The 21,456-nt window shown below is 42.5% G+C and overlaps 1 protein-coding gene across 2 annotated transcripts; it reads left to right on the top strand.

Moving 5' to 3' along the window:
• The first annotated feature begins 958 nt into the window (after nt 1–958).
• On the top strand, nt 959–20,583 carry znf143b (zinc finger protein 143b). 2 transcript variants are annotated; one of them, XM_083763747.1, is made up of 15 exons: nt 959–1,031; nt 3,628–3,743; nt 4,761–4,949; nt 7,145–7,225; nt 7,409–7,605; nt 8,875–8,943; nt 9,613–9,729; nt 9,988–10,063; nt 10,222–10,347; nt 11,659–11,838; nt 12,904–13,134; nt 13,632–13,780; nt 15,114–15,263; nt 16,986–17,120; nt 19,888–20,583. In XM_083763747.1, exons 2-15 carry the CDS (start codon nt 3,638–3,640, stop codon nt 19,969–19,971), a joined length of 1,890 nt encoding a protein of 629 aa, XP_083619873.1. In that variant the 5' UTR covers nt 959–1,031; nt 3,628–3,637; the 3' UTR covers nt 19,972–20,583. The 2 variants fall into 2 exon arrangements, with proteins under 2 accessions (XP_083619873.1, XP_083619874.1); XM_083763748.1 differs by having other exon boundaries at nt 992–1,031; nt 3,631–3,743.
• The last annotated feature ends 873 nt before the right edge of the window (nt 20,584–21,456 follow it).

Below are 21,456 nucleotides of genomic sequence, written 5' to 3'. Positions count from 1 at the left end.
ATAGACAGCGGGAGGCGGTACCTAGCGGGGCAATGTTAGCTGGGGCGACACTGAATAAATAAATACATTGAAACATACGTTTGAAATTCTCTACAAGTGGAAAAAAAGTGATGGACGTAGGCTTTACCCAATAGGTACCCCGGGACTTTTAGGGCTGGCCCGCTGGCTGTAGATTAGCCAGTCAGATTCCGTTATTCCGAGTTATATAGGCCCACTGGCCCAGACAGTGAGATGCATTCAGCATTGATGATAGATCCCATAACACGAAAGACCACGGAACCGTCACCGTTGACGCGATACGATTGGCTAGTATGAGCAGCCTTATGAGCAGAGCCTACTACTACACATTAGTTTATTTCAAATTCAGTATATATGTGGTCAAAGTCAAAGAAGAATCAAATATTAGTATTAGATACTGATAATACGGTGAGACAATATTTGGGTGACTAAATGATGGAGAGGAGAGTTGGTAACCAAATGGACCCTTATTAGATATTTAACTCTTGAGAATGTAATGAAATGTGGTCATTTTACACTCTCAAGAGTTAAATTATTGTTAAACATCTGCATTACTTACTGTTAGTAATGTAGAAGAATTGTTATTTTGATTAACATTTCTATTATCACTCCTATGGTACAAACATCAATACAGCATGGAAATGTGTACACACCTTAGAGTATATATATTAGATATATATACTCTATGGTACACACTGACACAAGTTACACAACACAAATGAAATGCACGCGCGCGCACGCACGCACGCACGCACACACACACACACACACACACACACACACACACACACACACACACACACACACACACACACACACACACACACACACACACACACACACACACACACACACACACACACACACAGAGAGCAGCGACCGTCCCTTCCAGCGATGGGACGCAGACGTCCCATACATGTTCCAGGGCTGGGGCACATGATCCCATCTCTGCAGCGTTTCCTGCACTGGTGCATGGTGGTCGAACAGGAGGGATTGTTGGAAAATTTTCCGAGGTTAGTGTATAAATTGGTTTTTACCCAGTGTGCATTATTCCTACAGCCATCTCTCTGACTGGGTTGGATGGATGTGTGTGTGCGTGTTTGGGGGATTCGAATGCAGAACGGGGGGAGAATGCTGTCCTGGATTTGTAATAAATAAAGCGGATCTTCATGCAGTCCAACATGCTTATGTTATCATTATTTTTCAGCTAATGGATTCCTCGTTCTTGTTGCGTTAGCCATAGCTAGCTGCGTTAGCGTAGCTGGTTGAATGGACGCTTCTGTCAAATAAACGTAGAACTTTATACGCTAGCAGTCGGACAGAAGCTGAATATTTATTTATTCTGAATGTCAACGTGAACACGGGTTGTCATAACGAGCTTTAGTAGCTTCAATAAGTTTGCTTATAATAAAGTTGACATCGTTAGCACGACGTAGCATGCGTGCTAACGTCATGCTAACGAACCCGCTTTAAGTTAAACAGGCTTTTTGCTCAGCTGAGCTAACTAGTGTGTATGTAGCATGTTATTGCTGTGCAGTCACTGACTAGTGACTTTACTGCCTGGATACACAAACAACCAACAGGTTATTTTGTTAACATCAGGAGCACAGTTGCAACATTGTTACACAAATGTTGCAAAAGTTTCTAAATTCGTTACAAATGTTGCAAGTCATACTTATGGGTACAGTAGCCATTTAGCTCCCCCCAAGCACTTCTTGGTGTCATTCGAGTGACTGTATGGCCATGATCGTACAGTAACATCCCCAATCTCACACATTGTCAGAATAAAAGATAGAAATGGATAGTCATTTATAAAGAGGATGTTACTGCGTAGTTCTGAACGTCATAATACACAATGTCCATGAGTATCAGCATTTTAAAGCAAGCTTACAGTACACAAGCCATGACATGAGAAAGGCAATAATACTGTACAACATCTAAATACTGCAAACGTGTGCTTCCTTATAAAAACAATAACATTCATAAGTCATCACAATCAGTATACATGTAAATGTAAACCCATCTCATGATGAAACGTGTTCTGTGTGAATGCACCTGTTTGAAAGAATTGGCAAGACACCTTTTAGTTTTAACTGCAAGTCATGCGACAATCATCATTTGCTCGCTCCTTCAGCATTGCCATCATCGGTACAGTGACAGTCATTGCAGTCACACAGTGTGTCAGTGGTTCCCAAACCTTTTCATGTCAAGGACCCTCAAATTGACACTAATTAGGAGGACCCCCAATCCCCATTTGAAAAAGATATGCCAGGGACCCCCATATAGAGAAGCAGTGATTCACAACCATTTAATTTCAAGGACCGCCAGTGTTACATGCATTAGTCTTCGGACCCCCCATTTAATGGCATTTTTATACCTTGGACCCCGATTTATATTGTAAATTCAATGTTAATTTAACTCTGAGTGTGTACAAACGGGCCCATTTGGTTCCATTTGTATACTCAGTTACAGAACCATATGGGTCCAGTTGGTTCCTTTAAAGATATATATATATATATATATATATATATATATATATTTTTTTTTTGCGGCTTACGCCTTTATTGATTTTTTAAGGGATAGAAAGTAGGCTGACAGGAAACGGGAGAGAGATGGGGGGGATGACATGCGGTAAAGGCCGTGTCGGGTCCGGGAGTCGAACCCGCGGCACACCGCGACTGGATCACCAGTCCGGTGCCCAGACCGTTACGCTACGGCCTGGGCCGGTCCAGTTGGTTCCTAACTATCATTTAGCTGGGGACCCCTGGAACTCCCTCAAGGACAAATTAATTTGTATTGTTGAGTCTCATGTCTCACACCTTCCTCTTGACAATACAACCTAGATTCTCTGTGGGGTTAAGTTCAGGTCAGTTGGCTGGCTGGTCAGTTAAGCACAGTAATACGATGGTCAGTACACCAATTACTAGTAGTTTTGGCTCTGTAGGCAGGTGCCAAGTGCTGCCTGAAAAGGAAGATCAGCATCAACATAAAGTTTGTCAATGTACGGAGGCACACAGTGCTGTAAAATATAATGGTTGTGTTGAGACTCTGGACTTGACAAAACACAGTGATTTTGGCCATGTTATCGGCTGGTGTTTATCCACTGACAGTGAAAACTTAACAATGCTTTCAACAAATCCATCAAGCTTCATGGAGATGCTAATTTTCCTTTCCAGCTTGATTTGGCACCTGCCCACAGTGCCAAAACTACTACTGGTGTACTGACCATGCTATTACTGTGCTTAACTGACCAGCGAACTGGCAAGAGGAAAGTGTTATTGTTATCAAAGCAAACCTGGGCTTCCATAACACCTCAACAGTGCCACAGGCTGGCTGATCACCTCCATGCCATGCCCCATTGATGAAATAATTTGTTCAAAAGTAGCCCAGACCAACTATTGACTGCATACTGTACATTAATATACTTTTCAGATGGTCGACATTTCTCGTTTTAAATACTTCACTTTATGCACAATGAATTGAGATTTGAGAATATATTGAAAGTTTCACTTTTTTAATTATATCACGGAAGAAAATGAACTTTTATACACAATATTCAAATTCATTGAGATGGATCATGGACCTGTACATGTGTTAATATCATCCCAGCAGCTAAACCATGCTCTTGGCCCAGATCAGCCGGGACTCCCAGGGGATGGCAGAGTTTCAGGATGCGGATGGTCAGCAGGTCACCCTCTGCCTAGCAGAGGCTGTGACCGTTGGAGGTGAGCTCCTTAATATTATTAGCCTCATCATGGGTCTTCTAAGTTCTTCTCATACCTCCCACTCTGAATAACTGACAGTGGTTTTCAACCCTTTTCATATCAAGCCCCATTATTTATTTGGCATTTGAGAAACGGACCACCATTTGATGAGATTTGGTCTCAATTTAGGCTCAATATTTTGCTTGTCGTTGGGTACGATTCCATGCTGTATTGATGTTGGTGGTGCCATAGTTAGTACTGTAATTATTTTACATTCTCAAGTAAATGAAACCAGAATAAGAATAATGTTTAAGTAATACATTTATTTAAAAAATGCATTTATGATATGTCTTTTTAAATGGCGTATACTAGAGTACTTATATGTGCCCGAAAAGGTTGTTACCGATTTAAATTGGGCACTTTGCACATGTTCTTACCATACTTGTGGTGAACTAAAGCAAAAGAGGGCACTGTTTCTCTTTTATTTGCCGATGGATTCTCAGATTGCCTATTATAGGCAATTATTATAGTGGTTTTATTATAGTGGTTTTCAACCACCAGTGGTGCTTGAGGGGGTTCCAGCCAGGTAGTCCCCAGCTAAATGATAGAGAGTTGGTAACCAAATGGACCCATAAGATCTATAAAAAGAAATGTGATCGACGATTTATAGATTAAAATGTGTTTGCAATATTAACATTACGATAACATGAATAGGAATTAAAGATCAGACTCAGAGTATTTGTTTATTGAAGAAAGAAAGAAAAGCAGTTTTTACCACCATCCACTAATCATAATGTGATTATAGGATGGTGGTAAAATGGTTTTGTTTCTTGCACCTATATTTAAAATATAGTTTGTATTTTCATATCATATTATTATGATTATAAATAATACAAATTGCCCCACAGCAACTGTAGTTGCACTTAATTTATTTGAATTTCATGTACTGTAGCCTAAAACCCTGATCATAACCTTGTAATATGATCACGATGACTATTTTGGCCCCCTTGTTTGTTGTTTGTTTTCCCTGCCTCCCAGATGGAGATCAGATGGAGGGCATGGACACAGTGAGCCTCCAGGCGGTCACCCTAGCTGACGGCTCCACGGCCTACATCCAGCATGACTCCAAATCAGGTTTTTCAGACGGTCAGATCATGGACGGCCAGGTGATCCAGCTGGAGGATGGGTCTGCTGCCTATGTCCAGCACGTGTCCATGCCTAAAGCAGGTATTACACCTGAAAACACCACGTGTCCATGCCTAAACAGGTATTAGACCTGAAAACAACATGTCTAAAGCAGGTATTAGACCTGAAAACAACATGCCTAAAGCAGGTATTACACCTGAAAACAACATGCCTAAAGCAGGTATTACACCTGAAAACAACATGCCTAAAGCAGGTATTAGACCTGAAAACAACATGCCTAAAGCAGGTATTACACCTGAAAACAACATGTCTAAAGCAGGTATTACACCTGAAAACAACATGCCTAAAGCAGGTATTACACCTGAAAACAACATGCCTAAAGCAGGTATTACACCTGAAAACAACATGCCTAAACAGGTATTAGACCTGAAAACAACATGTCTAAAGCAGGTATTAGACCTGAAAACAACATGTCTAAAGCAGGTATTAGACCTGAAAACAACATGCCTAAAGCAGGTATTACACCTGAAAACAACATGCCTAAACAGGTATTAGAAATGAAAACAACAGAAACGCTCAGTGCCATAGAGCGCCGAAGTCCTGACGTCACTCGTTCATCGCCTGGTTCCAAGGGGTTCGTGGAAGCTTTCCTCTATGGAGAATAACATTGGGTCATCTTAAAATCGTCTCATATAAAGAATTGTGGTGCAAAAATAAACAAACTGTCTCTGCGATATTGTCGGGGACGTGTCTCTGTATCATTTACGACAGTCAGTCACTCATATTTGATAGTCTTTTTCTAGCGAAGATTTAACTAATTCAGCAGCAGTAACATTAGCAATTTTCTTGCAGTCAGTTGATTCTTCACATCCATATGAGTGAATCTGCCAGGATGATTTGTTTATTTTTCAAACACAGTTCTCATTTGAGGCGATCTAAAATCCCCCTATGCAGATTATAATACAAATAAAAAAGTGCACTTAAAGGTATATTCAGTGATTTCACTTAATTCAAATATCACTTATTTTTTTGTTTTGTTGTGATAATCCTCCCTACTATAGAGTGTGCTGGCCATATAAGGAGTTCCTCCCTGTCCCCAGTTAACCCCTGGGGGTCAAAAAACCTTAGGTTTAGTTTTTGACTCTCTATCCTGATTGGACGGAAGGCTGGGTCCCACAGCCAAAAACGAAACCTACGGTTTTTTGAGTGAAATCACTGAATATACCTTTAAGTGCGTAGACTTAGCGCACTCTAGCGATATTGACGTCAGACTTCGGTGCTCTATTGCACCCCCAAGCTTCACTAGCCTGTGTTTTATTCTTGAGTGGTGCTAGCCACTCCTATGGACAGCAATGTGTGTCCCTGGCTGGCTGGGTCTCTCTGTCCGTCCGTCCGAGCACGGAAATAGCGTAATAGCATTTGTTGATCATCAAGTGTCACTGTTGTGCACACACACACACACACACACACACACACACACACACACACACACACACACACACACACACACACACACAGGCACAGGCTAGGGAGGAGGGCTTGTACTGTACAGATTGATGAATTAACGAAGGTTTGTTTTCGAACTGTATGGTTGGATGGACATACTTGCCAAACACAGTCAGCGTTTTGTATAGGGGGTCGGTAATTTCCCACAAAGCGAATGGTGACATGTAACAGTAAACATACAAATGTTTTTTTTGGTGACAGATTATTTATTTTTGTTTTAATTGGAAATTAATTCATGAATTACATTTTACAAAAAAATGAAACAGCAAGCCCAAGCTGATCCCACAAGTGTTCAATTGGTTTGAGGTCTGGACGCAGTGACTCACGGCAGGCCATTCCATCCTCTCCACTCCCAAATTCTGGAGGTACTCTGTGATGATCCTGGCTCTGTATGGGCGAATGTTGTCATCCTAGAGGTTGGCATTAGGTCCCAGATCCTGAACATATGGGATCGCATATGATTTCCCTTATTATTACTGTGGGAGAGTGCAATCAATGAATCCACTAAGCAACTCAAAGCAAGGGTGAATACCAACCATTTGCTTTGGATGCGGACATTATTTTGGGGTGCTGCCCACACGTTTAGCTGCTTTGCTCATTTCACAAATGCCTGGTCCTTACAAGCTTTACCTTGTTGTAAATGTGACTAAAATGATAAAAGTAAAATATATATGCAATACCAATTGATGGTTTTAATGGGGAGAAATGATCGACCAAAGTTAAGTTTTCGAATAGTTTTGTATAGTTAACAAAATTATGACATTCTGTAGGAGGAGACAGCTTACAGCTTGAAGATGGACAGACGGTCCAGTTGGAAGACGGAACCACGGCCTACATCCACGCGCCCAAAGGTACCGGTGCTTTACATCTCGACACCCCCACCGGGTTTCTCAATGCATTCTCTCTAAGACAGCTCTTTGATCCTTGTCCTGGCCTCATGGCCTGTATTCAAGCTAGAGTCTTGTTTGATTAATCGTTATTTTCAATTTTGTTCCATATCTGGTTCTACCTCATCTCTCCTCACCTCCATCCAGATTCGTATGACCACAGTGGCCTTCAGGAGGTGCAGCTGGAAGACGGCAGCACGGCCTACATCCAGCATACTGTGCACATGCAGCAGCCCAACACCATCCTGGCCATCCAGGCCGACGGAACAATCGCCGACCTGCAGACTGAGGGCTCCGCCATCGACCCAGAGACCATCAGTGTCCTGGAGCAGTATACTACCAAGGTACTGGGCAGTGTTGTAGTGTCCTGGAGCAGTCAGATAAAAGTGGTTTGTGTAGACAGTAGGCTACTCCTTTTAACCTACCAGATTTATTTATGTATGTAGGCTTTAGTAGCCTAGCCCTAGCCGCTATTTACAAAACGAGTTGGTAAAGTTGTAGCCATCCGTTATTGCGCACGCACGCAACGTCCAGTCCCCGACAACACACACTGCAACAACGTTACCAACACATTACGTCCTAAAGTCCTAGCTATTTCTCAGAAGTATATATTTTTTTAACACCATATATTTCACTGTATAGTTTATGAATTGAACACATTGATGAAGTTCCCTGCTGTGGTTTGACACAGCCAGTGTGAACGCAAACGGAGCAAATAATACAAGAATGATACAACTTCTCCGCCCATTCGCATCGAGTCTACCGAAGTAGAGTTGTGAATGCAACTTTAATATTACATCATTTTCCATCTGGCACAAATACGCCACCTATACACATTGACTGGGGTCCTTAATGTGCAAAACATACAAGCAGCTATTGTTAGTGAGAGTAAAACTAAATAAAAAAGAATGGAGGAATATAAGTTTGGCGTGGGACTGGGAGTGATTTAAGTCGTGCCGGCGACGGCTGGTTATACCTGAATGAAGACCGAGCGGACTGCTTGTTACCATGGATATAAACTAACTACGTAACGTTGGAGAATGACAGTGGTTAGTAACATTGTTCGTACAAGTACGTACTTGTGCTTCCCTGCACTGCGGTTGGTGCGGTTAATTAATGATATAATTAATGAGGTTGGATAACGGGCGGATAATAACGGGTTTTCGGGTGAGACAAAAATCTCCAACTGCAGGTCTTACTACACACGCTCCCCATGACCAGCAGTAGGGTTAGCAGCCCAACTTTGGGCATAGGCCTCGAACAACCCTGGTCTCTGGGTATACCAGTCCCCATGTGTGCCAGTATTGCTGTATTGTTGTATTGTTCTTTCTGCTTTGGCAATGTAAACGTATGTTTTCTCATGCCAATAAAGCCCTTTGAATTGAATTGAATTGAATTGTGTGCCACCCAATGGGTGGCCACATCTCTTCACATTCTGCATCCATGCCATTTCTTGGTCTGCCCCTCTCCATTACCCCCCCGGAAAGGGTGTATTATATATATATATATACAGTACGAGCACTGGCAGAGGTTCCCACGTTGCATTGTATTTCTTTGTAAAATGCTAAGGACTTCAGAGATGTAACACTGAGTTGCTTTTCCTGCTTCCCCAGGTGGAGAATGTGGAGAATGCTCTGGGATCCTACGGAAGAATAGACACAGACAGCGGCGTCCACATGAGGGTAGAGCATCCTTAACCTTATCACAACTACTGTATTAACTACAATTATTTGTCTCAATACCATCTTTTCTGTGTTATATAAACAGAAGAATATACCCCCCCTGTTTATTCTCTTCAGTGTTAAATTAAGACTTAGGACTGTGTATACTATACAGCAGTGGTTCCCAAACCACAATCGACACTCATTAGCCCCGTGGACCCCCATTAGAAACTATATGCCAAGGACCCCCAAAAGAGAAGGTTTTTTTATGGCTCTAACGGTGATTTTCAACCATTTTCATTACAAGGACCGATGTCATGCATCGGTCTACGGACCCCCATTTAATGGCATTTCTATCTCTGAGACCCCAATTTATATAGTAAAATCAATGTTAATTTTAACAAATGGAACAAAAACGTGTCCATTTGGTTCCATGTGTACGCTCTGAGTTACAGACCCATAAAGGTCCATTTTGTTCCTAATTATCATTTAGCTGGAGAACCCTGGAACTCTCTTAAGGACCCCTAGGGGTCCCCAGACCCCACTTTGGGAACCACTGCTATACAGTAACACATTCGATTCTAATTTAAATTTAACTTTCAATGTTGTCAATGTGCTGACCTGTTTCTTTTTTAGGCTCTCCTAGGCTGGCTCGGGATGTCTCATAGTGTTGTGTGTTGTCTTTAAAAGATCGTGGTCCAGGGTCAGGATGGAAGGCAAAGCAGGGTCTCACACGTAGGAGAGAAGTCATTCCGCTGTGAACACGAGGGCTGTGGGAAACTCTACACCACTGCCCATCATCTCAAGGTAAGACCGTGGCCCTTTTCAGAGCTGCCTTTCTGCTCGGCTACATGCACAAGCTCCCCTTCACCTCCCATCCGCTGGCTATGCTTGTATATAGACCGCCGTACGATGAAAATAGCAGATCTTCTCACACACACACACACACACACACACACACACACACACACACACACACACACACACACTTTTTTGTCCTCTTTTTAACCTTTCTGTTAAACTGTCTGCGTTGGTGTATCTCCCCCCCCCCCCCCCCCCCCACAGGTACATGAGCGCTCTCACACCGGAGACAAGCCCTATGTGTGTGAATACATTGGCTGTGGGAAGAAATTTGCAACAGGTACAGCGAATGGGGGGGTTTCTATGTTACTTCTTTCCTTTATATACTGGACGACAATAATATATTTTCTGATCATATTCTCAACTACATGATACTCTGCACACAACATGTCATCAGTTGGATGTACAGAAACGTTAATGCGGTCTTGCTTTTTTCAGGGTACGGGTTGAAGAGTCACTCCCGCACGCACACTGGAGAGAAGCCGTATAGATGTCAGGAAATGAACTGCCGCAAGTCCTTTAAAACCTCTGGAGACCTTCAGAAGCACACTCGGACACACACAGGTAGAGCAACATGCACACATACAATTGGGATTGGGAATACAGCTCACAGTCACGGTTACATGCTGTATAATATAACACATACTGTAGAAACATACCGTATGAAATTACAGTGTAAAGGTCCTTTCAGACGGGCATCGATTAACGCAGACTATGTCGCCTGGATCAACGACAGGTCTGCTCATGAACGGCCCGCCAACACAAGCGTAAAAAAAAGCTCCACAGAGTCCAGGTCTAGTCAGTCGCAGGCGTGTGCACAAAACGAGCATGCACACGACAATTTCACAGGACTGCAGTCAGTCGCCCCTCGACTCCACGCGTACAAAACAAACGCATGTCTCAATGAAAATTAATTCCTAGGCACGTTAATCGCTTCTTTTTTCAGTTAGACATTACAAAAAAAATATATATATTTTTAACGTGATCGAAAAGGTATAGGCAGAAGCTTATTAATGCCTATCCTTATAACATATTAACAACAAAGAAAATGTAAAGAACCTACAAAACAATAAACATGTAAAAAAAAAAACAAGAACAAAAAAGAAACGCTAACAAACAAAGAAAAACAAACTGAAAACAACACAAAATAAGTGCATACTTAGATCCCTAGTCATTCAAATCTACATTTGTCACGTTAACATGATAATCAAGCAATCAATCATTCCATTTCGTACTTTTCCAATAGAGCGCCGAAGTCTTGACGTCACTCGCTCATCTCCTGGTTCATGGTAGTTTTTCTCCATGGAGAATAACATGGGGTCACCTTAAAATCGTCTCATATAAGAATTGTGGTCCAAAAATAAACAATCTGTCTCTGCGGAATTGTCAGGGAGGTGGCTCTGTATCGTGACAGTCAGTCACTCATATTTCATGTAGTCTGAGTCTAGCGAAAATGTAACTAATTCAGTAGCATTAACATTACCGTTTTCTCTCAGTCAGTTGATTCTTCATATCCATATGAGTGGAATGGCCTGGATGATTTGTTCATTTTTCAAACAGTTCTTATATGAGGTGATATAAAATTCCCTTATGGGGATTACAATGCAAATAAAAAAGTACATGAACCAGTGGACTTGGCGACCAGATGTCAGACTTCGGTGCTCTATAGCACCTGTTTTAGCCTCTTTTTTTAATTGGATTAGGTTTATACTATGTTTCAAAATCTCGGACAAGCCATTTCACAGCTTCATCCCACGAACAGAAAATAGTGATACAGAAATGCATACAGACTCGGGTTCCATTTTCAAACAAAACTAACTTAACATTCACATCACACTGGTTGATCCAAACTATATTTCCCCTCTCTGTTTGCAGGCGAGAAGCCTTTTAAATGCCCTGTGGAAGGCTGTGGCCGGTCGTTCACCACCTCAAACATCCGGAAGGTTCACATCAGGACCCACACGGGAGAGAGACCGTACTACTGCTCTGAGCCCAGCTGTGGGCGATCCTTTGCAAGCGCCACAAACTACAAAAACCATATGAGGATTCACACTGGTAATATGCAAACCTTAGTAGAGACTTGTTCATTTTGTGTCAGTAAAGGTGAACGGGTTACGTAATTAACTCATTATGATTACTAATGTTTACTAACTTTTACTAACTGCGAGAGAGACAGCACTGCACAGGAGATGGATTCATGTGTCTCTTCACTTTGACAACTGTTCCCCAACAGCACCTATCTGAGCGTTTCATTGCATAGAATCTGGGCTTGAATTTCAAAAGGACAGTTTGACTTGTGGAACTTGTGGATACCGGTAAGTCTATAGATATAAATAATGGATAGGTCATACACACCCTTCATCCTTGTTCACAACCGCCTACTTTGTTGACACAACCACCGCATCCTCATATCGTACAAACGCATCACAGAGTGAGTCTGGATCGATTCGATTTCTCTTTCGTGTTTGAGACAGAAGCACAGCCTTGCTATGAGTGGAAATGTCTGTGTCGTTGTTTTTTCTCTGTGAATGTGGTGTGTCCGCTGTGTATTGTTTAAACCCATTTAGACTTGAGGCTGATTTTTTTTTAAAGGCTTCTAAATCATGACAGTTTTCAGAAAAACCTATGTTTCTATGGTGCTCTACCTTTTTCATGTCAAGGACCCCCAGAATGATCTGTATTTGGCCGAGGACCCATCTGAAAATATGCTGTTCCAGGGACCCCCCAGAAGAAAAGTTTTGAGCTAAAATCGTTCGCTCTGAAAGAATATATATTCAAAGATTTGCGGTGCGCCACATTTTCACGGTTTTTCTTAAATACCCGATCTACAAGCTCGTAGCGCGACACTCTGTGCTGCACTATGAGCTTGTAGATCTGCTTAGCTAGAGTATGACATAACGTTTAAAACACCAAAAGGGGTTCCTGTCCTGAATGGGTTAAGGTTGTAGGAAAGCCCCGCTGTGATTCCATCGCATCACGGAAAGGGAAACCACGGAGCTGGGTTGAAAACGCAGGGGTAGGGTCAGTCGGGCTGACGGCACGGAGCACGGGCATAGGCGGCACTTCCTTCTGCGTGCTCCAGCAAGTTCTAATGCGTTCCGTCCATTCCCGTGTCTCCAGGAGAGAAACCCTATGTGTGTACGGTGCCTGGGTGTGAGAAGCGCTTCACTGAATACTCCAGCTTGTACAAACACCATGTGGTCCACACGCCATGTAAGCCGTACAACTGCAACCACTGTGGAAAGACCTACAAGCAGATCTCCACGCTGGCCATGCACAAACGCACCGCCCACAACGACACAGAGCCCATCGAGGAGGAGCAGGAGGCGGCCTACTTCGAACCACCCACAGGTGTGTGTGTGTGTGTGTGTGTGTGTGTGTGTGTGTGTGTGTGTGTGTGTGTGTGCGTGCGTGCATGGTGTGTGAGAGAAATTTAGTATGTTTTTATTAATCATGTCCTGATCGCCTGATCGATATAGTTTATAATGCATCCAGCATTGCTAGTCTTATATTTAACCGATTCTTGGCGTCTCCGTCGTCCGGCACGTTGTGACACACTATCTTTAGAGACTATCTTTAGCTGCGTATTTCTCTGAATTGAGGCTCAGACTGAGGTGACTGCGACCTCGCAGTACTATATTAGCGCTTCTGTCTGATGAAAGCAAAAGTATCTACCGGCTGCCCCGGAAATGATTGATTGTCACTTGTTACTTGTTACTACTTCAAAATAAGGCCTTACGGCTGAAGAGCTCTAATTGCGACAAAAATTATGTCGGCTGCATGCAAAGTACACAGTCTCCAGAACATCCTAAATTTTCTCTCAATTCCTCTGCGTTGAACGAACCCAGATGCCATCGATGACCCTAACGTGACCTACGCAACAACGGTGGTGGAAGGCGAGGAGGATGGGTGTGAGCATGTATCCATGGAGAGCTCTGAGATGCTGGGAACGCATCACGTTGCCCTGGTAACACAGGAGGATGGAACACAGCAGCAGGTAATGTCATATAATAGCTGTCCTGTATCCTGAGTCTAATTCTATTGTTTGTGGCGTTAACTCATTTATCGCTGACATCGCCTTTTGGCAAGCTAGATTTGCGCCTCTTTTCCCAAAACACTCATCATCATACATCACATTCCATGCTCAGCCAATCAAATCATCACAAATGTCATTCCGGCCACTCACTTTTGGCGTCTTCACTTTTCTGCCCTCACTTTTATCCTCAATGTGTACTTTGCTCAGCCAATCAAATCATCGCTATGGGGTGATCAGCCAATCAAATCATTGTCTTTGTGTTCAACAGAAAAAGCTGGGAATAGGAGGGGCTATCGCCGCTCAAATAATAGAAACGTTATATCTTATCTTACCTTTCGTAAATTATGATTTAAAAATAACAAAACGTTTCACTTTCCGTATACTGCAAAAACGAACCTACTGACTTTTTCTGTTTTTAAACCTATAATAATGCAAAACAGGGACACCGATTCGAAAGTGGTTTAAACCATTAAAGGAGAATTTGGGATTACATAACAACATCCACAGCGCAGCTCCGACCGTGCATTCTCGGTCATAGGCTAAATCGCTTATTTTGAGTGCTCTGTATTATTTTTATCTGTCTTTCATAATGAACAAAGTCATTGCACAGTGTTTTGTCTCAAAGGGGCTTCTGTAACAAGGCGAACGAGCCTAAAGCCCAAACCACACCAAAGGGTCGAGACGAGACGGTTTTAGTGTTCGTCCCCAGCGGTGAGAAAGCGCTGGTCCGGAATCCTCCTTTAATTCTTGTGTGCTTATGATGCTGACAGAGGTTTCCATATTGGCCAATTCAATCTGAACCTTTGCCCCTCTGATAATCACCCCTGTAGACCCCACCCAAACTGATCTGTTTGTTCAAGTGCTCAGGTAAGTGTGTGTGTGTGTGTGTGTGTGTGTGTGTGTGTGTGTGTGTGTGTGTGTGTGTGTGTGTGTGTGTGTGTGTGCGTGTGCGTGTGCGTGCACGCACGCACGCATGTGCGCCGCGTGTGTGTGTAGATGGTGAGGAGTGCAATGTCCTACTTAGCTACATATGACATCGTCATTTTGCAGCTCCCAAAGGCACATTGGAATCCTAAAGGTTTCTTTTCTAGTCTAATGGACTAAATCAGGTTATTTTGTCTTTTTTTTTTCATGCCATCATGTACCTTTATACACAGATGACTGTATAGCAAATGCACCCTACATTTTATAAACATGACCCTAGATTTTATACAGAGTGGGGTGGGGGAAATATTGTGTAAATTGCCTATACTGCTGTATACTGTGGTAATTGTTCTGAACTGTTTGTCATCAGGTCAGTATCTCTGAAGCGGACCTGCAAGCCATGGGCGGTACGATCACCATGGTGACCCATGAGGGGACGACCATCACCATCCCTGCCCACGAGCTGACACACCATGGGCACGCTGTCACCATGGTGAACGCAGACGGCACAGAAGGACAGGTAACGTCCGAAAAATGTAAATGTATGATGAAATAAATATGTCCACAATTGTACAATGATGTTATCCAATACAGCAGTGGTTTTCAACCCGTTTCATCTCATGGTCCATTATTTATTTGGCTTTTGAGCCATGCACGTACGACCATATAATGACATTTAGCCTCTCGGAACCAACACTGAGAATATGTTGTCGTTGGATTAGATTCTGTTCCACAATTCCAAGCTGTATTGATGTTGGTACATTAGGAGAGATAACAGGGAAATGATAAAAATAACAATTCTTCTACATTCTCTAATTGTGTAGACTTCTTGTAAATTAACAAATGCGGATGTTTAACAATAATGCAACTCTTGAGAGCGTCAAATGCAACGTGTGTGTGTGTGTGTGTGTGTGTGTGTGTGTGTGTGTGTGTGTGTGTGTGTGTGTGTGGGTGTGGGTGTGGGTGTGGGTGTGGGGGTGTGGGGGTGTGTGTGGGTGTGGGGGTGTGTCTTTGGTTAGTTAATTTCCGGCTTCATCGCAGTGAAGCCAACACCTACACCAAGCTAAACACCTACACCGTTGACATTACATTACACAGTATCTCTATACCCATTAAACGAAATGGGTCTTTCAGATTTGTCATACGCAATCCTGAATCAATGGCTAAGAGTGGCTTCCAAAGTGCCAGGAGTGCTCCGTTTTGAACAAAATGGCTCAAATCATGAACACAGCGTGCGATTACTCCTTCAGATTTAATCCAAATTTCACGATCGGTACATATTATCTCTATGTTCAAGACGGATCGGTTGGATTTTTCCTATTCCATCCTGATTGGCTAAAATTGACATACAAAATTGACATTTGCAGGATTGGTCAGTTGTGAACAAAATGCTGAAAATCATGAACACAGTGTGTGATTGCAGTGAAACTGCACGCACATTCCCACTAGGCTGAGGAAGAAATGCCACTTGACATTTTTTAATTCAGCCTCATGGTGGCGCCATGACGCTGAGTCGCGTCTTTACTTATAAGTGCACCGATTAGTCCTTCAGGCTTTATCCATAAATGATGCACATCGGTACACATCATCTTTATAGTACTTTACTTTACTGTAAGCTTCTGTGGCCAACGTGGGCGGAAGTGCCTCTCGGCTACAACAACTGCAGACTAGACCTACATATATAACTCTATGGACTAGACCGCGACGGAGGCCCGCCGTCCCAAGTGAACTTGAGCCACGTGAGACATCACCAAGCGAGCTGAAAGCACGCGAGTTGCACAGAATAGTAAATCATGTTCTGGCTACAGCGTTTTCCCCGACTGCCACTCGAAGTGGCTACTGGCCAATCACAGCGCGTCCTTGCACAACCCGGGCAGGAGTTTGAAGGACACAGTGGAGACCTGTGCTCCAAGGAGCACTTTTTCTAAGTCTCTCTATATATATTTTTAAACGTATGATATTCATGGCTGGGCTGTCTCCCCCAGGTGGCTATCATAGACACCAAACCAGATATGAGTCTATGATGTTCATTGCATGGCTGATTGGCTGTGTGTGTGTGTGTGTGTGTGTGTGTGTGTGTGTGTATATCCCCATGCAGGTGGCGATCATGACACCAGATATGACTGTATGATGTTCATTGCATGGCTGTGTGTGTGTATCCCCATGCAGGTGGCGATCATGACACCAGATATGACTGTATGATGTTCATTGCATGGCTGTGTGTGTGTGTATCCCCATGCAGGTGGCGATCATGACACCAGATATGACTGCCTACCAAACCGTGGAGGAGGGGGTCTACAGCCATGACCCCCAGGACCAGGAGTGTCATCCTGTCACGTTAGTGGCCACATCCAACGGCACTCACATCGCTGTACAGGTCGGTAGGCTAACGGCATACAAGTTGACATTCTGTGAACCGAACGTATAGGCTCTGTTGCATTTTAAACCCATTTAGACCTGAGGAAGCACCTTATAGCTTTTAACCACTTTAACCATTATTTTAAACTTAAAAGCTATTATTTTTTAAATGCAGTACCATTACATAATGTAGTTTTTTTAAATGCCGTACCATTACATAATGTAGTTTTTGTAAATGCCGTACAATTACATAATGTCGTTTTTTTAAATGCCGTACCATTACATAATGTTGTTTTTTTTTAAATGCCGTACCATTACATAATGTAGTCACTACATGTGATTGTAGTCACTACATTATGTAATGGTACGGCATTTAAAAAAACACTGGGTCAGTGGGTGGTTGCTTTAACAGTTAAAGTTCGAATGAAGTTCAAACCTTTGAGAACCACTGACATAGAAACATAAGGTTTTTCCAGAAAACTGTTAGGATTTAGAATACATCTGTAGAATCAGGTCCTCAGGTCTTCATGGGTTAAACACATGGGCATCAGCTTTTCATGTTAACCTACCACACCAAAATCATTCAACAACATTTTGCCAATAATAACATGCCCAAAAATAAGGACGCTAGGTTAAAAGCAGTTTAGAACACTATCAATACTTGCTTGTTCATATGATACTAACAGCAATTTCTGTTATGGCCAATTAAATGTGGACCTTTGCCCCCCCTGATAATCCCCCCCTGTAGACCCCACCCAAACTGATCTGTTTGTTTAAGCGCTCAGGTAATGATCATAGGGAAGGTGGGATTCAGTAGCGGACCGCGCTAACTGTTGTTCAAATCCCTCCTGTTGAGGTGTGTAGGGTGTGTCGTCTCATCAAGAAGTCTGAGAAGTGTACAAACACGGAATAATGGCTTTACAAGTCAGCCGTTTACACAGCGCCCACACAGAGCCAAGTGTGTGGCTTGCTGTTTGACTCAACTGTAAAAGTTTTTGAGTGGTGCAACCACTCCAAGGAACAGCAATGTCTGTTTTAACCTATGTGCCTATGTATGTGTGTGACTATGACCCCTTTTCCACCGGTTGGTTCCCAGTGGGAACCGGTTCAGTTCTTTTTGGTTTTTAGTCCATGAGCCAGAGGTCCAACATTTGTGGACGAACTATACACTATATTAAATTGTTTATAGGATCAATACAAGTAAATAAATACATGATAACCCTTCCACAGTAGTAGCTTTTTCATATTTTCGATTATTTTGCATATTTTCCTACATAATGCCTCATTTGCATATTAAAAAATGTAAAATTTGTAATACAATAAATCATTGTCTTCGTGTAAGTACTTAATTGGGGAAGTTTCATGGTGATAACAATCTAATATAGGTATGGTTTTGCCCACTCAATTCATAATTAACGTTTCAATTTTGGAGCTCTGGCTCATGGACTAAAAACCAAAAAGAACTGAACCGGTTCCCATTGGGAACCAACCGGTGGAAAAGGGGCCTATGAGTAGCAGTAGGGGCAAAAGTGGCGCTGTTGTGCCAGAAACACAGAGAGAGAGAGATAGTTCTGCACTGTTGCCTGCTAATGAGAGACAGAGAGGGGGGGGCAGGGGGAGAGGGGAGTTGCACCACTCAGTTCACACGGGTGTGATGTTTCCTTTATGCATGAATACATAGTGTTAACATCTTGACTAATTTGATTAAAGTGAAATTAATTGTATATTGCTGGTCTTAAGCAGCCCTAAGGTGACTCCATCAACATGACCATGATGTTTAAAAAAAAATCAAATAGCTCACCGTTGTAATATTATCTATTGTTTTTAAATCTTGATAGACTAACAACACATCAAAGCAGGTCTTAAAATGAACCAGTGTTCGGGATAAGGACATTGTAACAGAGGCAGTTCCCCCATCTGTCATGTAAAATTAACACTTTCCAGATAGTATTTTCAGTCTATTTTACATTGTAAATGACTCCCTCCCTCTCTTTCACCACCTCCTGTCGTTAATGTGTAAAGCAGCCATTTCCATACCCGATGTGTCCCAAAACTACTAAAGAGAGCAAATAAGACTGAATCAACATACATCACATTACATGGTCATTAACATCACAATAGTTGGTAGTTGGTACCTAATGATGATGATTTATTAGAAGGGTTTAGCTAATAGATGTCAGATTTGGGGGCATTGAAGCTCACCAACTATCTAGAAATGGGGAATGATCATCATCATTACCAAAATGTCAATGTCAAATGTCAATGTCAGCGCCGTGATTTCTTTCAAAATAGAAGCTCGAGTGCTGGGCAGATATGGCATATTTTACTCTGAAAGCCGGGGGCTTCCGTTCCGTACAAAAACCGGGAGGCATAATGTTGCTTGCTTACCTCGCTATGATTACGATCGAGTCTCTCTAGAAGCGTTAATATTCCGGGCAAGAGGCATGTTGAAGTCAGAAATGACTTCAACATGTAGTATATAAAACCACGGAGAGCTCCCTAGATTACGCGTGGCGAGCCTTTCTTTCAGAGTGCTGAACAGGGAAGTGAATGGCAGTGCGCATGTGTGGAAAGCAAGGAGTACATTGCAGAAGGATAGGCCAACCCCCCCCAAAAAAAGAAAAACATCAGAATATTATTTTCGTTTGATATCAATGAAAAAGCGCTAGGACGTGTTGTACACTTTGTCGCAATCCGTCGGTTGGATTAGCTATGACGTTTACACACGTCGTACAGTCTGTGTTAATTAACTAACCATTGCTTATTTTTGTTTTTGCTTCTTGTAGCTCAGTGATCAGCCATCACTGGAGGAAGCAATTCGAATTGCATCTAGAATACAACAAGGAGAGTCACCAGGCCTGGACGAATGATAGTATGGACGTCACCAACCCCAGATGATGGACTTGCGTTCTCTAGGATCGAACCCCCCATCCCTGACATGGATTCAATGCATTTAGACCCGAGGACGATTCTACAAATGCCTTCTAAATTCTGACAGTTTTGTGAAAAACCCTATATTACTATGTCAGTGGTTCTCAAGGTTTTTCATGTCAAGGAACACCAAAAACTATACATGTAATTAGCCGCCGACCCCCATCTGAAAAGATGTTGTTCCAGGCCCCCCCCCTCCAGAGCTTGTAGATCTGCTATTTTTCAATAGCCAAAGTATAACATACAGTATACTGTAATGCTTAAAACACCAAAAGGGGTTCCTGTCCTTACATGGATTAAATGCATTTCAGGGATGGGGCTTGGAATCGAGAGTGAAAATCACTGGTCTTCCTCCATTTTCCATGTCCCACACAAGAACGTTAGTTTTTATGTGTATATAGTTAGATTTTGATAACTGGAGTTCCATTATGCGATTTTGTCCCTCGACGTTGGAGAGGGGGAGGATACTGATTTCTAATGTTTATGGTGCACAGTGCACACCCAGCAATGTACAGCTAACGCTATTTCTAATAAAATAAGAGATTGTGTTTAATAATAGTTTTTCTCCTGAGTTTGAATATCTCAAGTCCTGTCGTTACCCATCATGTTCACACTTATTTTTGAGCAGCCTAGTTTTGTGTGTCGGTATGAATTTGTTAACTTGAATCTGCAATCCGTAACTTTCATGCCATATGCAGGGATCCGTACCAAGAAACCATGAATGCGTGGCAAAATTTCAAGAAAGTTCAAGAATCCTCTTTATTGTCACATCACAAGTGTACAGGTAGGTTTGTAGAAAAAAGTCCTTTTGCACACCTACAGGGACAGGTATGTCGGAGCAGGCAAACCAGTGAGAATAGAGCACCGAAGTCTGACGTCACTTTCAGTAGAGGGCGTCAGTCCCCAGGTTCATGTATTTGTTTAGTTGCATTGAAATCCCCATTGAGGCGATTTTAGATCGCCTCATATAACAACTGTGTTTGAAAAATAAACATGTCACCCCGGCCCCTTCACTGGATATGAAGAATCAACTGACTGAGAGAAAACGCTAATGTTACTGCTACTGAATTAGTTAGATTTTCGCTAGAAGCAGACTGTATCATATATGAGTGACTGACTGTTGCAAACGATACAGAGACACCTCCCTGACAATAACGCCGAGACAGCTTGTTTATTTTTGGACCACAACGCTTATAGTAGACGATATTAAGATCACCCCATGTTATTCTCCATAGAGAAATTACTTCCGTGAACCAGGGAATGGTCGGGATGAGCGAGTTACGTCAGGACTTCGGTGCTCTATAGTGAGAGAAAAGAGGACCTGCACACTGTCTTCACCTCGGCTACTGACAAATGCAACGTTTCAGTCTCACAACAGGTGTATCAGTGGGTGAAATTTGTTTTGCTCATATGCTCAATGCCTA

Source organism: Protomyctophum parallelum (assembly GCF_964188405.1).
Source record: "Protomyctophum parallelum genome assembly, chromosome: 4".
NCBI classification, from domain to species: domain Eukaryota; kingdom Metazoa; phylum Chordata; class Actinopteri; order Myctophiformes; family Myctophidae; genus Protomyctophum; species Protomyctophum parallelum.
This window is presented reverse-complemented; position numbering and strand designations above follow the sequence as displayed.